The sequence below is a fragment of the Hypanus sabinus genome, chromosome 10 (genome assembly GCF_030144855.1).
Source record: "Hypanus sabinus isolate sHypSab1 chromosome 10, sHypSab1.hap1, whole genome shotgun sequence".
Lineage (NCBI taxonomy): Eukaryota > Metazoa > Chordata > Chondrichthyes > Myliobatiformes > Dasyatidae > Hypanus > Hypanus sabinus.
The window spans coordinates 108,192,364-108,204,585 of record NC_082715.1 but is presented as its reverse complement, the minus strand read 5'-3'; the positions used below and the strand labels follow the sequence as shown (position 1 = coordinate 108,204,585).

The 12,222-nt window shown below is 42.0% G+C and overlaps 1 protein-coding gene across 1 annotated transcript in view; it reads left to right on the top strand.

Annotated features, from left to right (window-relative positions):
- The window catches only part of LOC132401346 (dynein axonemal heavy chain 6-like), a 545,526-nt gene that overhangs the window by 259,460 nt on the left and 273,844 nt on the right, over positions 1-12,222 (top strand). The window contains exon 38 of the mRNA XM_059983475.1: positions 1,274-1,363. Coding sequence (XP_059839458.1) covers positions 1,274-1,363 — 90 coding nt within the window. The remainder of the gene's footprint in view (positions 1-1,273; positions 1,364-12,222) is intronic.

Below are 12,222 nucleotides of genomic sequence, written 5' to 3'. Positions count from 1 at the left end.
TTCCAGAGAAAACAATCCAAATTTGTCCAACCTCTCCTTAGAGCTAATACACTTTAGTACAGGCAGCATCCTGGTGAAACTTCTCTGTGTCCTCCCCAAAGCCTTTACATCCTCTCTGTTATGGGTGACCAGAACTGCAACCAATACTCTAAATTTGGCCTGACAAAACTTTAATGCTGCTTTAAAAGTAAACCAAAGGATATAAAATCGGTTTTAGGAGCTTGGACTGAAGTTTGCTGGAGGTTTGCTCTTAATAAGATGCTGTATAAAGTTCTCTATTTTCCCACCAGTACTCCAAAATTATTCTGCCAGCTCTGTGAGTGTGTGCATGAGGCAGTTTAGTGACAGCTTGTACTTATTCAAGCAGTCAATCTCAGATCTAGCTAAGATGGATCATTTCCTCCAAAGTCCTGGCAATATGTAAATAGATACATACCCATATGTATAATTAAATAAATTGCTGTTCATCCACTTTCTACTGAGAGTTAATGACTTAAGGCTCATACATACTGTTAAAATACAAAGGAAGGTTTTATTACCAAGACAATTGAATATAAAACTGCATATTGCTGGTAGATAAACTTCACTGCAATGCGAGACCTAGGTTTGAAAGACTCACAAAACTTTGGACCATTCCAAGGTAAACCACTGAGAGTGGAAGCATCCTGAATGACCCTTTTCCACTTTGAGCAGTCACAGGCCAATGATTCTCATGTTAGTAGAGAAGAAAACACTTAGAGGAGGCGTTGGTGTCTTAAAGCACGTAAAGGTGGATATTCTGCTAATTAAGGTTGGAGATTGGAGACCAAGCAAAGATCTTTGTATCTTTGTTTGCCATAGATGAGGTACTAAGAGACTGGGGACTGACTAATATTGTGCCTTTAATCAAGAAACACTGCAAGACCGAGCCAGGGAACTACAGATTGGCAGGCCTTGCATCAGTGGTTGGAAAGTCACTGGACGGTATTCTGAGGTCAGAGTTTATTTGCATTTGTAAAGTCAAGAACTTATTAGGGATAAATTCATAGCTTTGTTCGTTGAAGATCATATCTCATGAATTTGAGTATTTGGGAAAAATGACCAAGGGGATTGGGTGTGGACATTGTCTATGTGGAGGTAAGACATTTGATTAGGCCCTACATGGTGGATTGGTCTGGAAGTATAGAAGGTTGGGGAGAGAGCAAAGATGCAGCAGGGGACTCAAGAACTTAAAAGCTGTATATCCAACATTCATTGATTCTTAAACATTTCTCTTTTGGTCCATTCGTTATAGAAAGCGATAGGCATTGCAACATTGGAGCTGGGCTTCCAGAGCTGCCCAAGCCAAGAGGAGAAGATAATCCAACTGTACAGTCAGATTCTGGTATGGTTAACTTTGCTAAAATCCTTCACCTCACTAGCTTCATTCCTGTCTTCCCTTAAGATAATTCTAATGAAACATAGATGTCTACGTATCTATCTCCCTTCTGGATGTTGTGTATTATCAGAAGAATGATTACAAATTCAGCTCAAAATGGGTATTGTCAGATAGTTCGCCCATCTATGAGGTGCAGGGCCCAAGTTAATTTTGTAGCTGTTCCTTAATATTAAATTCCAGGAACTGGATTCAGTGAATTTATGCTAAAATTTATGCAGAAGATTCTAAGTGCCTGCCTCACAGTGCCACACATTTCCCCAACACTTTTCACATTCTCAGGTCATCTCTGCATTTGGGACTGCCTCATCCTACCCTTTGAGTGATATTACCCATGCCTGTTATTCACATCACAGGGACTTGGTTTTGGGATTTGGTTTCATTGAGGTTTGGTGTTTGTTATTGGACGACATCACTCATTGAAAGGGAACAGGCTATAATAAATGAATACATGAAAACTGTATTGCTGTAGGAAACATGGAAACAGTTGTCCATAGGGTGAGGAGAACTAATCCAGTAATGACTGTTGTGCCTCCTACAAAAAAATAATGATTCTCAATTGCATGTGGTTGTGCAAATGAATCTTGCAAACTTGCTGTAACAGTGTGAAATTAAAATACTGCATATCGGTAAATCTGAAACATTAACAGAAAATGCTGGAAACATTCAGTCATCATCTGTGAGGAGTTTCCTGTTATGGCATAGAAGTAGGTTTGGCCTATCAAACCTATGTCAGCTCTCTCTGATCTGCCACCTGATCCTTCTCTATGCTAGAAGTAATTTAAATAGCCAATTAGCCTGTCAGCTCTTGGGGTGTGAAGGAAAGGCATGTGTTCACAGGGAGAGCATGCAGCTTGCACATAGACAGCATGGAACACGGACTACTGGAGCTATGAGGTAGCAGCTCCATGAGCTGACTCGCTGTGCTTCCCTAACATGTCTGATGATAAAATCACATCAGCACTAAAATAAAATGAGTTTGAAGTTGCAAAAGAAAGAAGGAGAGGTGGAGAGAACTGAAGGAAATGTTTGTGATTGATTGGGGACCAAGAGCGACTGAAGGAAGAGGTGGGGCTGGCTGACAGAGGGTGGTGAATAACAGACTTTCTATGGGAAAGTGTGGGTAGAAAGCGAAGTATGAAATCTGAAATAGTGGGAAAAGAAACTTTTTTAGCAACAAACAATCTACTGGATGAAATAACCAGGTCTTAGGTTTAAACCTTGAATCAAGTTTTTCCTTCTCTACATACCACTACTCCCTCTCCACAGGTTGTTTGTTACTGCAGATTCTAGCATGTCCATCTTTTGTGCCTCTGGGACAAACCCCTGAATGCTTAATATGGAAGAAGCACAATTGGGATGGTTATGAAATTGTTGAATTCATTGGTGTCTTAAGTATCTCAAGCTTGTATTGAAATTTGTTGGAGCAATGTAGGAGGCTGAAGATGGTGTTCAGAGTGAGATGGGATGAAGATTTAAGGTGTCAGGCTGCTGGAAGTTAAGGATTACATTTTGTAGTCAAACAATACGTGTTTGTTATTGTGGAAGTGTGCACTGGCTACAGGACACCAAACTGTAAGAAGCTTGAGTGAGGGATACAAGAGACTAGAGTTGCTGGAAATCTGGAGCTAGACATAAAGGCAGTCAGGCAGCATCTATGGAGGGAAATGGACATTCAATGTTTTGGGTGGAGACACTCCTTCAGGACTGAAAAAAAGAGAGATGGACAGTATAAAGAGGTGGAGAGAAGGGGGTGGAAGGGGTGGAATAAGAGCTCGTGGGAGATGGGTGGATCCAAGTGAGAGGGAGGAGGAGAGTGTGAATGATGTAAGAAGCAGGGGGGACATAGGTGGAAATGGAACCGGGCTGAAGAAGATGAAAATGACAGTGGAGCATAGAGTAAAGGCAAGGAGCTAGAAAGAGGAAGCAGAGGGAGGAATATGTGGACAATGGGCAAATTGAAAGAGTAGAGTAGGGGAAAGAGATGAGGTGATGGGGCCAGTGGGAACTGAAGAAAAATAAGGGGAAAGGACAGAAGAGTGGTTACTGCAAGTTAGAGAAATTGATGTTCACACAATCAGGTTGGAGAATACGGAGGTAGAATATGAGATGCTGTTCCTTTAATCTGCCTCTGGCCCCAGCTTGGCAGTAGAGGAGGGTGTGGTCAGACATGTTGGTGTGGGAATGTGAAGTGGAATTAAAATGGCTGGCCACTGGGAGATTCCAGCTCACTGACGTAGAGGATTTATCACACTGGATACAAAAAAATTACACCAATCACATAAAAAAAAGTTGGTGGAGCAGCAGGTCAGACAGCATCTATAGAAAGAAACACTTTAGATCGAAACCATGGGGACTGGAAAGGACAAGGGAGATAGCCAGTGTAAAAAGGTAGGAGGGAGAAGGGGTGGGGTAGGAGTTGGATAAGTTGATCCAGGTGAGAAATGATTTGGTGCTTCATCCAGAAAGTTTAGTGGCTGGATGGGAGAAAGGGAAGTGGTAAGAGAGCAAGTTTTGTACTTCCTGCAGTTATGTAGAAAAAGGTGCTGCAAAATGAGAAATGGGATTGACAGGAAATGAGCCTTAGTCCTGAAGGGAACAGTCCCTGTAGCACAGCAGGAGAGGAAGGGGAGAGTTCCCCTGAAGGGAACAGTCCCTGTAGCATGGCAGGAGAGGAAGGGGAGTGGGAGCAGAAGTGCTGCAAGTGAGGTAGACGTGACTGAGACCCTTGGTACTTGTAGCAGAGAGAAAGCAAGGTTGAACAAGAAAGGAAGATGCATCAAGATCATTGGTGAGGAAAATGGTGTTCACCAGAACAGGTGGGCAAAGAAGCTGGGAGAATGGAATCAAGTCATTATTGCAAATAAAGTGCTTTTTTGGTATCAGCTGACCAATAAACATGGAAAATTCTTGAAGGCTCAAGGGGCTAGATGCAAGGAAATGTGTCCCTTGGACTGTGGAATCTATGATCAGTGGACATGTTGAGATGAGGAAGTCATTTAGGACTGAGATAAGGAAGGTGTGGGTGATCAGTCATTATGTTCTTTTAAAACAAAGATTGATAGATTTATTGACAAGGAAATGAAAGGATTTGGGAATAGTACTGGAAAAATGGCATTGGGTGAGATCAGTCAGGATCTTGGTGACTGTTGAGGCAGCTTGAAGGGTTGGATGGTCAACTCCCACTCCAGTGTTTTACATTCATATATCCTTAAGTGAGTCCCTTGGGTGAATTGCCTTTCTTTCTGAATACTGTTCGTTATTTTAGGTTCAGGCAAAAGAGTGACCTAAAAGATAGGACCCCTAAAGGGTAACGCTTCCACAGCTGAGGGCAACGTTCACAGCTCTGCAGAAAGAAGTGAACAAATCATCAAACCAAACTCAAAACATTTATTACATAAAACAGCCAATGAAAGGCATAAAATTCAAGTCTCAGTTTAAAATAAAGTCTCCACGAGACTGAATCAAATCACTGAGTCATGTATTGACAAAAGCGTGATGTTCTTTTTATTTATGTGTGTGAGAAGTGACATAAGTGAAATTTTGTTCAGGTGAGAGATAAAATCACAGCTGAATATAACAGTGCCCACTGTATTCAGTATCATTCTGGCTCACTACGAGCCCTTTGGGACTGAGCCTGATTGAGTCATGTATTGTCACTGCCGAGAACTACTGCCCACCGAGTTCATTCATTCTGTCTCATCTTGTTACTGTGGAGTAATACAGTTCACAGATTTCAGTATCAACCCCACTGCATCTGAGCTCTGTTCAATCTCCTCTTGTCACTGTGGCATACAGTCTACAAGTTTCAATATCAAACCCACTTTGCATGGCTCTACTCCACTATTGTCACTGTGGAGGAACACAGCCCACAGGCTTCAATATCAGCCCCACTTCATGTGAGATCTGATCTATCTCACCTTATTACTGTGGAGCAGCACTGTGCAGAGCGTTCAAAATCAGACCCACACCATGTGAGCTCTGGGTCTATCTTATGTTGTTCCTGTGCAGTTACACTGTCTAGAAGTTTCAAATCAGATCCATACTGTTTGACCTATTCCTCTGCAGTATAGTACTGAATAGATATGACCAATACCATCAGAATCAAAATTAGACTTATTATCTTTGATATAATGATAATAATGGTGGAGGCAGACACTCTAGTGAAATTTAAGAGACTACTGGACAGGTATATGGAGGAATTTAAGGTGGGGAGGTTATATGTGAGGCAAGGTTTAAGGGTTGGCACAACATTGTGGGCTGAAGGGCCTGTACTGTGCTGTACTATTCTATATATATATATGATGAGAAATAATGTTGCTTTGCAGAGCAGTACTGTGCCAAGATTTAAAATTTAGCACCACTGCCCCAGAGAAAGCTTCTGTTATTAACACCTCTCTTCTTGAGGCACCACATCTTGAAAATGTTGTCAGTGGTGGGGAGGTTGTGCCCATGATGGATTGGTAAGCCTAAAGCTCTCTGCAGCCTCTTGTGATCCTGGGGATTGGAGGATCCATGCCAGGCTGTGATGCAACCAGTCAAAATGTTCTCACTGTACATCTATAGACATTTGTAAGAGTCTTTGGTGACATACCAAATCTGTCCCAGGATGGATCCTCTGATATTGATGCCTAGGAATTTGAAATGCTTACGCTCCCTGCTGCCATGTATGTCTTTCAGTTGCCTAGGTGCTTCAAAGTAAAGTATAGAGCCAGTCAGATTGCATCTGCTGTAGACCTGTTATGGAAGCAGGCAAATTGCAGTGGGACCAGATTCTTGCTAACGCAGGGGTTAATTCCATCCTTAAGCAAACTCTCAAAGTATTTCAAAGAAAGAGTTGCTAACAGGTAATAGTCATTGAGACAGATCAACATACTCTTCTTTGCACTGCAATGATTGCTTCCCTTTCAAAGCAGATGGCAACCTCAGAATACAGCAATTGAGAAATTGAAGGTGTCCCTGAATATTCCAGCTGGTGGTTGGCATTGCTTTTCAGTACTCAGCCAGGTACACTATTGGGGCCTGATGCCTTGTAAGAGTTCATTCTCTTGAAGATGTTCAGACATCGGTCTCCGAGTCACCTGGACCAGATGGACTACATTCCAGAGTTCTGAAAGAGGTAGCTGAAGAGATTGTGAAGACATTAGTAGTGATCTTCCAAGAAATGGAAAATTGCAAATGTCACTCTTCTCTTTAAGAAGGAAGGGAGGCAAAAGAAAGGAAATGATAGGCCAGTGAGTTGTTGGAGAGATGTTGGAGTCCATTATTAAGGATAGGGTTTCGGGATATTTGAGGGCATATGATAAAATTCTGTAGGCCAAGGTCAATATGTACAAGAGGAAACCTTACCCTGAAAATTATGTTGGAACTCTTTGAGGAAATAACAGGCAGAATGGACAAACGGGAGTCAATGGATGTCACTTACTTGAATTTTCAGAAAGCCTTTGACAAGTTACTGCACATGAGGCTGCTAAACAGGATAAGAGCCAATGGTATTACAAAGAAGATAATAGTATGGATAGATTGGCTGACTGGCAGGAGACAAAGAGTGGGAGAAATGGGGAGCTTTTCTGGTTGGCCACCTGTGACTAGTGGTGTTACACAAGGGTCAGTATTGGGACTTTTTTTCATGTTGTATGTCAGTGATTTGGATGAAGGAATTGCTGGTTTTGTGGCCAATTTTGCAGACAATACAAAGATAGGTAGATGAACAGGCAGTGCTGAGGAAGCAGGGAGTCTGCAGAAGGACTTAGAGAGAATAGGAGAATGAGCAAAAAGTGGCGGATGGAATACTGTATAGGGAAGTGTATGGCTATGTGCTTTGGTGAAAGGAATAAAAGTGTAGATTATTTTCTAAACAGGGAACAAATTCAGAAATCAGATGTGCAAAGGGACTTGAGAACCCTCGTGCAGGATTCCCTAAAGGTTAACTTGCAGATAGAGAAAAGTACATGCAATGTTATCATTTATTTCAAGAGGACTAGGATATAAAAGCAAAGGTGTAATGCTGAAATTTTATATAGCATTGGTCAGACCACTCTTGGAGTATTGTGAGCAGTTTTGTTCTCCTTATCTGAGAAAAGATGTGCTGTCATTGGAGAACGTCGATAAGAGGTTCATGAGAATGATCCCGGGAATGAAAGGATTAGCATATAAGGTGTCTGTTGGCTCAGTGGCTGTACTTCTAAAGATTAGAAGAGTGAGGGTGGATCTTATTGAAATCCATTGAATATTGAAAGGCCTACATAGAGTGAACAGAGTGAACATGTTTCTTATAGTGGGGACATCTACGACCAAAGGGCATAGCATTAGGATATAAGGACATCCCTTTATTCTGCTCCTATGTCTTATGGTCTTAAGATAACTCACAGTCACCCTTCCATACCGAATAGAGGAATTTGGAAAGCCACTTGAGAATCTGTGTTTGATTTCTCCATTGTAGAGGAGATCACATCGTGAACACCAAATGCAACATAAAGTTAGAAATAGTGCAGGTGATTCACCAATTCTTCTGGAAGAACTTTTGGGACCGTGGATGGTGGGTGGTCATAAGGTAAACTGCAGATGTTACACTGGATATAATCAGTTGAATGTGGAGGCTAATGTAATGAGCAGCAAGGACAATGTAAACCCTACTTTTGTTCTTTTGGGAGGAGAGATAGTGTGAGTAGAAATGCAAGAAATCAAGTAGATGCGGCTGAGTGTCCTTTTGATCATGGCAGAGAAAGTCATAATTCAGGAAAAAGGCAGACACCTTAAAAATCCATGCGAGCAAGGAATTTCAAACATCTGGTGTATATAACAATATTTTAATCTATTCTGATTAGAAAGTCTCATAGTCAGAGTCTATACAGCGGATAAGGAGAAAGCAGGGTGAGAAGAGGTCCAAATGAAGGATCTCAACCCAAAGCATTGCATGTCCATTTCCCTCCATAGTTGATGCCTGACCTGTTGAGTTCCTTCAGCATCCTGTATGTTCTCTGTATGTAGTCAAGATAGCTGTGAGAGACTATTTGTCCTATCCCCTGTGATGATGATAGAAATATCAGGAGAGAGTGAAGAAGAAACATCTGAAATTAGGGACAGGGTGGAAAGGTGATAACATTTCTGAGTTCTGTATGAGTCTAGGAAACAAGACTCACATGCAACAAGCCTAATCATGAACATCCAATGAAACTGAAAGTGAAAAGGTTGGTGTGTGTGCCATCACATACCTGGTGTGGGGTGGAGATGAATTTCTGAGGGCTGTGAAATTTGAGAAGGATATTCAGCAGGAGTTCTCTTTGAGAAAGATATTCCACACTTCAGTAGTTCATACACTTGCTTCTATTGACCTCCTCCAGGGTAATTAGGACAATAATTTGAGGACATGTTGCAAACAATGTATAAAGTTCCTCTTGATTACAAGTGCTGAAGGCTTTTGTGTGGAGTGAAGACAGTAATGTAGAGAAATTGATGCCGCCCAGATTCCTCTTTGAGTCATCACGCAGAGAAGGTCATGTCTATTCTGGTTCTACATGAACGGAACCTCTCTGATTTGAGGAGCAGCTCTCTGATTATCGAAAGGAGGTAGATTAGGAGGACCACTGTGATGTCTTTTCTTCAAGCAGTCTGCAAGATGTCCCCGCCCAGTCACTACAAATAGATTTCCTCCTTTCTTTAAGATAGTCTGAATTATGGGATCTTTGAGGTCACCAATCAGTTATATATAGATAACCATGTTATAGTGGATGACCACATGTCACGGTTTCTTAATGGCAGCAGTTAATGGTTACTAATGAATTTAAGCATTTTACTTAAAAGATTATGTTCATACATAACTGTCCTGCAGACTTCAACCCAAAGTGTGTGGGGTTGTTCAATTCAGACTGAGAAAGAATAGAAATTTCAATTTTAATGCTTGAGGAGAAGTCATGTTTGATTTAGAGCTCCAAGTGCACATCATTGAAGTTCATTAGTCAGGAATGAAAATAATCAAAACATCTAACAAAATGGTACCCACTGTAATTAGAAATCTGCGATTGATTGGCATGTCCTGAGAGCAAGGGGTTTAGATGGTGTGGAGTTTGTAAGGTGTGTTCAGGAAGGTTTCCTGACACAATATGTAGATAAGCCTAGAAAAGGAGAGGCTGTACTTGATCTGGTATTGGGAAATGACCCTGGTCAGGTGTCAGGTTTCTCAGTGAGAGAGCATTTTGGAGATAGTGATCACAATTCTATCTCCTTTACCATAACATTGGAGAGGGATGGGAACAGACAAGTTAGGAAAGCGTTTAATTGGAGAAAGGGAAAATATGAAGTTATCAGGCAGGAACTGGGAAGCATAAATTGGGAACAGATGTTCTCAGGGAAATGTATGGCAGAAATGTGGCAAATGTTCAGGGATATTTGAGTGGAGTTCTGCATAGGTACATTCCAATGAGACAGGGAGAGGATGGTAGGGTACAGGAACCGTGGTGTGCAAAGGCTGTCATAAATCTAATCAAGAAGAAAAGAAAAACTTACAAAAGGTTCAAAAAACTAGGTAATGATAGAGATCTAGAAGATTATAAGGCTAGTAAGGAGCTTGTGGTGAACTACATATACCTGTCTGGACACGCCCCCTGCTGACTGCTCCCGTGGCTCCTCCCACAGACCCCTGTATAAAGGTGATCAAGGCCTGAGCCCAGCCTCTCAGTCTCCAGGATGTAGTATGGTGGTCACTCACTGCTTGTTCCTTCTTCCAGTCAGTAAAAGCCGATATCTCGCCTTGCGTCTCAGAGTGAGTTATTGATGGTGCATCAGAGCTTAAGAATGAAATTAGGAGAGTCAGAAGGGGCCATGAGAATGCCTTGGTGAGTAGGATTAAAGAAAACCCCAAAAAGTCGTGAGAGAATAGGACCAATAAGTGTGACAGTGGAAAAGTGTGTATGGAACTGGAGAAGATAGCAGAGGTACTGTACTTAATGAATACTGTGCTTCAGTATTCACTATGGAAAAGGAACTTGGTGATTGTAGGGATGACTTACAGCGGATTGAAAAGCTTGAAAATATAGACATTAAGAAAGAGGATGTGCTGGAGCTTTTGGAAAGCATCAAGTTGGATGAGTCTCTGGGACCAGACGAGATTTACCCCAGGCTACTGTGGGAAGTGAGGGAGGAGATTGCTGATCTGGCAATGATCTGGCAATGATCTTCACGTCATCAATGGAGATGGATGAGGTTCCGGAAGATTGGAGGGTTGCAGATGTTGTTCTCTTATTCAAGAATCGGAGTAGAGATAGCCCAGGAAATTACAGACCAGTGAGTCTTACTTTAGTGGTTGGTAATGTTACGAACCCTGTAACTGGGTCACTTACCAGCAAAGATGGAGACGTCCGTTGAAGTCTGATGATGCTATTTTTAACAGTATTTATTAGTAAAAATACACAAAAATATCAATGCAAATATACAGATAATATACGTCGTCAATACTAACTCTAAAAGTGTGGGTATAATAATAATCAATAAGAAATAAGCTCTATCGTTGTCTAGGGGATAATGTATTGTCTGATGGAAATATAAAGTTCATTCAGTTCATGCAGGCTGCAGCCTTTAGGGACCGCTGTGTAGCAATGTTGCAAATCTCTCCAAGAGAGAGAAAAACTTGCCAATTTTCCTTTTATGATTTCGATCCATCGGAGTCTCGTTGGTGTGGCCGTTCACTTGTGGCCTCTCCTTTAATTAAACCATTCTTCCATGTTCTTGCCCGCCAACCCAGGCAAGGAAGGACGCACACGAGCCCCACCAGCTTTTGCTATAAAACGCTGTCACTGGATTTCCAGCGTTTCTCCTGGTGCGTCTAAAGGGGTTGTTCCCCAGACCCTCTTTTATCCTTACTCACGGGATCTCAGATGTCAGTCAGGTTGGGATGATGCAATCCCTCAACCAGCCCACTCTGGTTGTCCCCTGAGGGCTTTCAATGAATAGTACAGTACTCAATACTCAATTCCATCTCCAAGAGACAATGGCCGTTATCAGTGGTTCCGTTTCGCTGAGGCCAGGACACATTCCAAACCTTGTGTGTTCTGCGAGTCTCCCTCTCATTTCCTGGGTCTCAGACCCTAATTAATAGGAGGGGGGGGGCGACTTTGTACCCTTCGGCCCCTCAGAGTTGCGTTACATTCGTAACAGTAAGTTAATGGAAAAGATCTTGAGAGGCAGGATTTATAAACATTTGGAGAGGCATAATATGATTAGGAATAGTCAGCATGGCTTTGTCAAGGACAGATTGTGCCTTACGAGCCTGATTTAATTTTTTGAGGATGTGACAAAACACGTTGATGAAGGTAGAGCAGTAGATGTAGTGTATATGGATTTCAGTAAGGCATTTGATAAGGTACCCCATGCAAAGCTTGACAAAGTAAGGAGGCATGGGATCCAAGGGGACCTTGCTTTGTAGATCCAGAATTGGCTTGCCCACAGAAGGCAAAGAGTGGTTGTAGATGGGTCATATTCTGCATGGAGGCCAGTGACCAGTAATGTGCCTCAGGGATCTGTTCTGGGAACTCTTCTCTTCATGATATTTATAAATGACCTCGATAAGGAAGTTGAGGGATGGGTTAGTAAATTTGCTGATGACGCAAAGGTTAGGGGTGTTGTGTTTAGTGTGTTACAGCAGGACATCAATAGAATGCAAAACTGGGCTGAGAAGTGGCAGATGGAGTTCAACCCAGATAAGTGTGAGGTGGTTCATTTTGGTAGGTCAAATATGATGGCAGAATATAGTATTAATGGTAAGACTCTTGGCAGTGTGGAGAATCAGAGGGATCTTGGAGTCCGAGTCCATA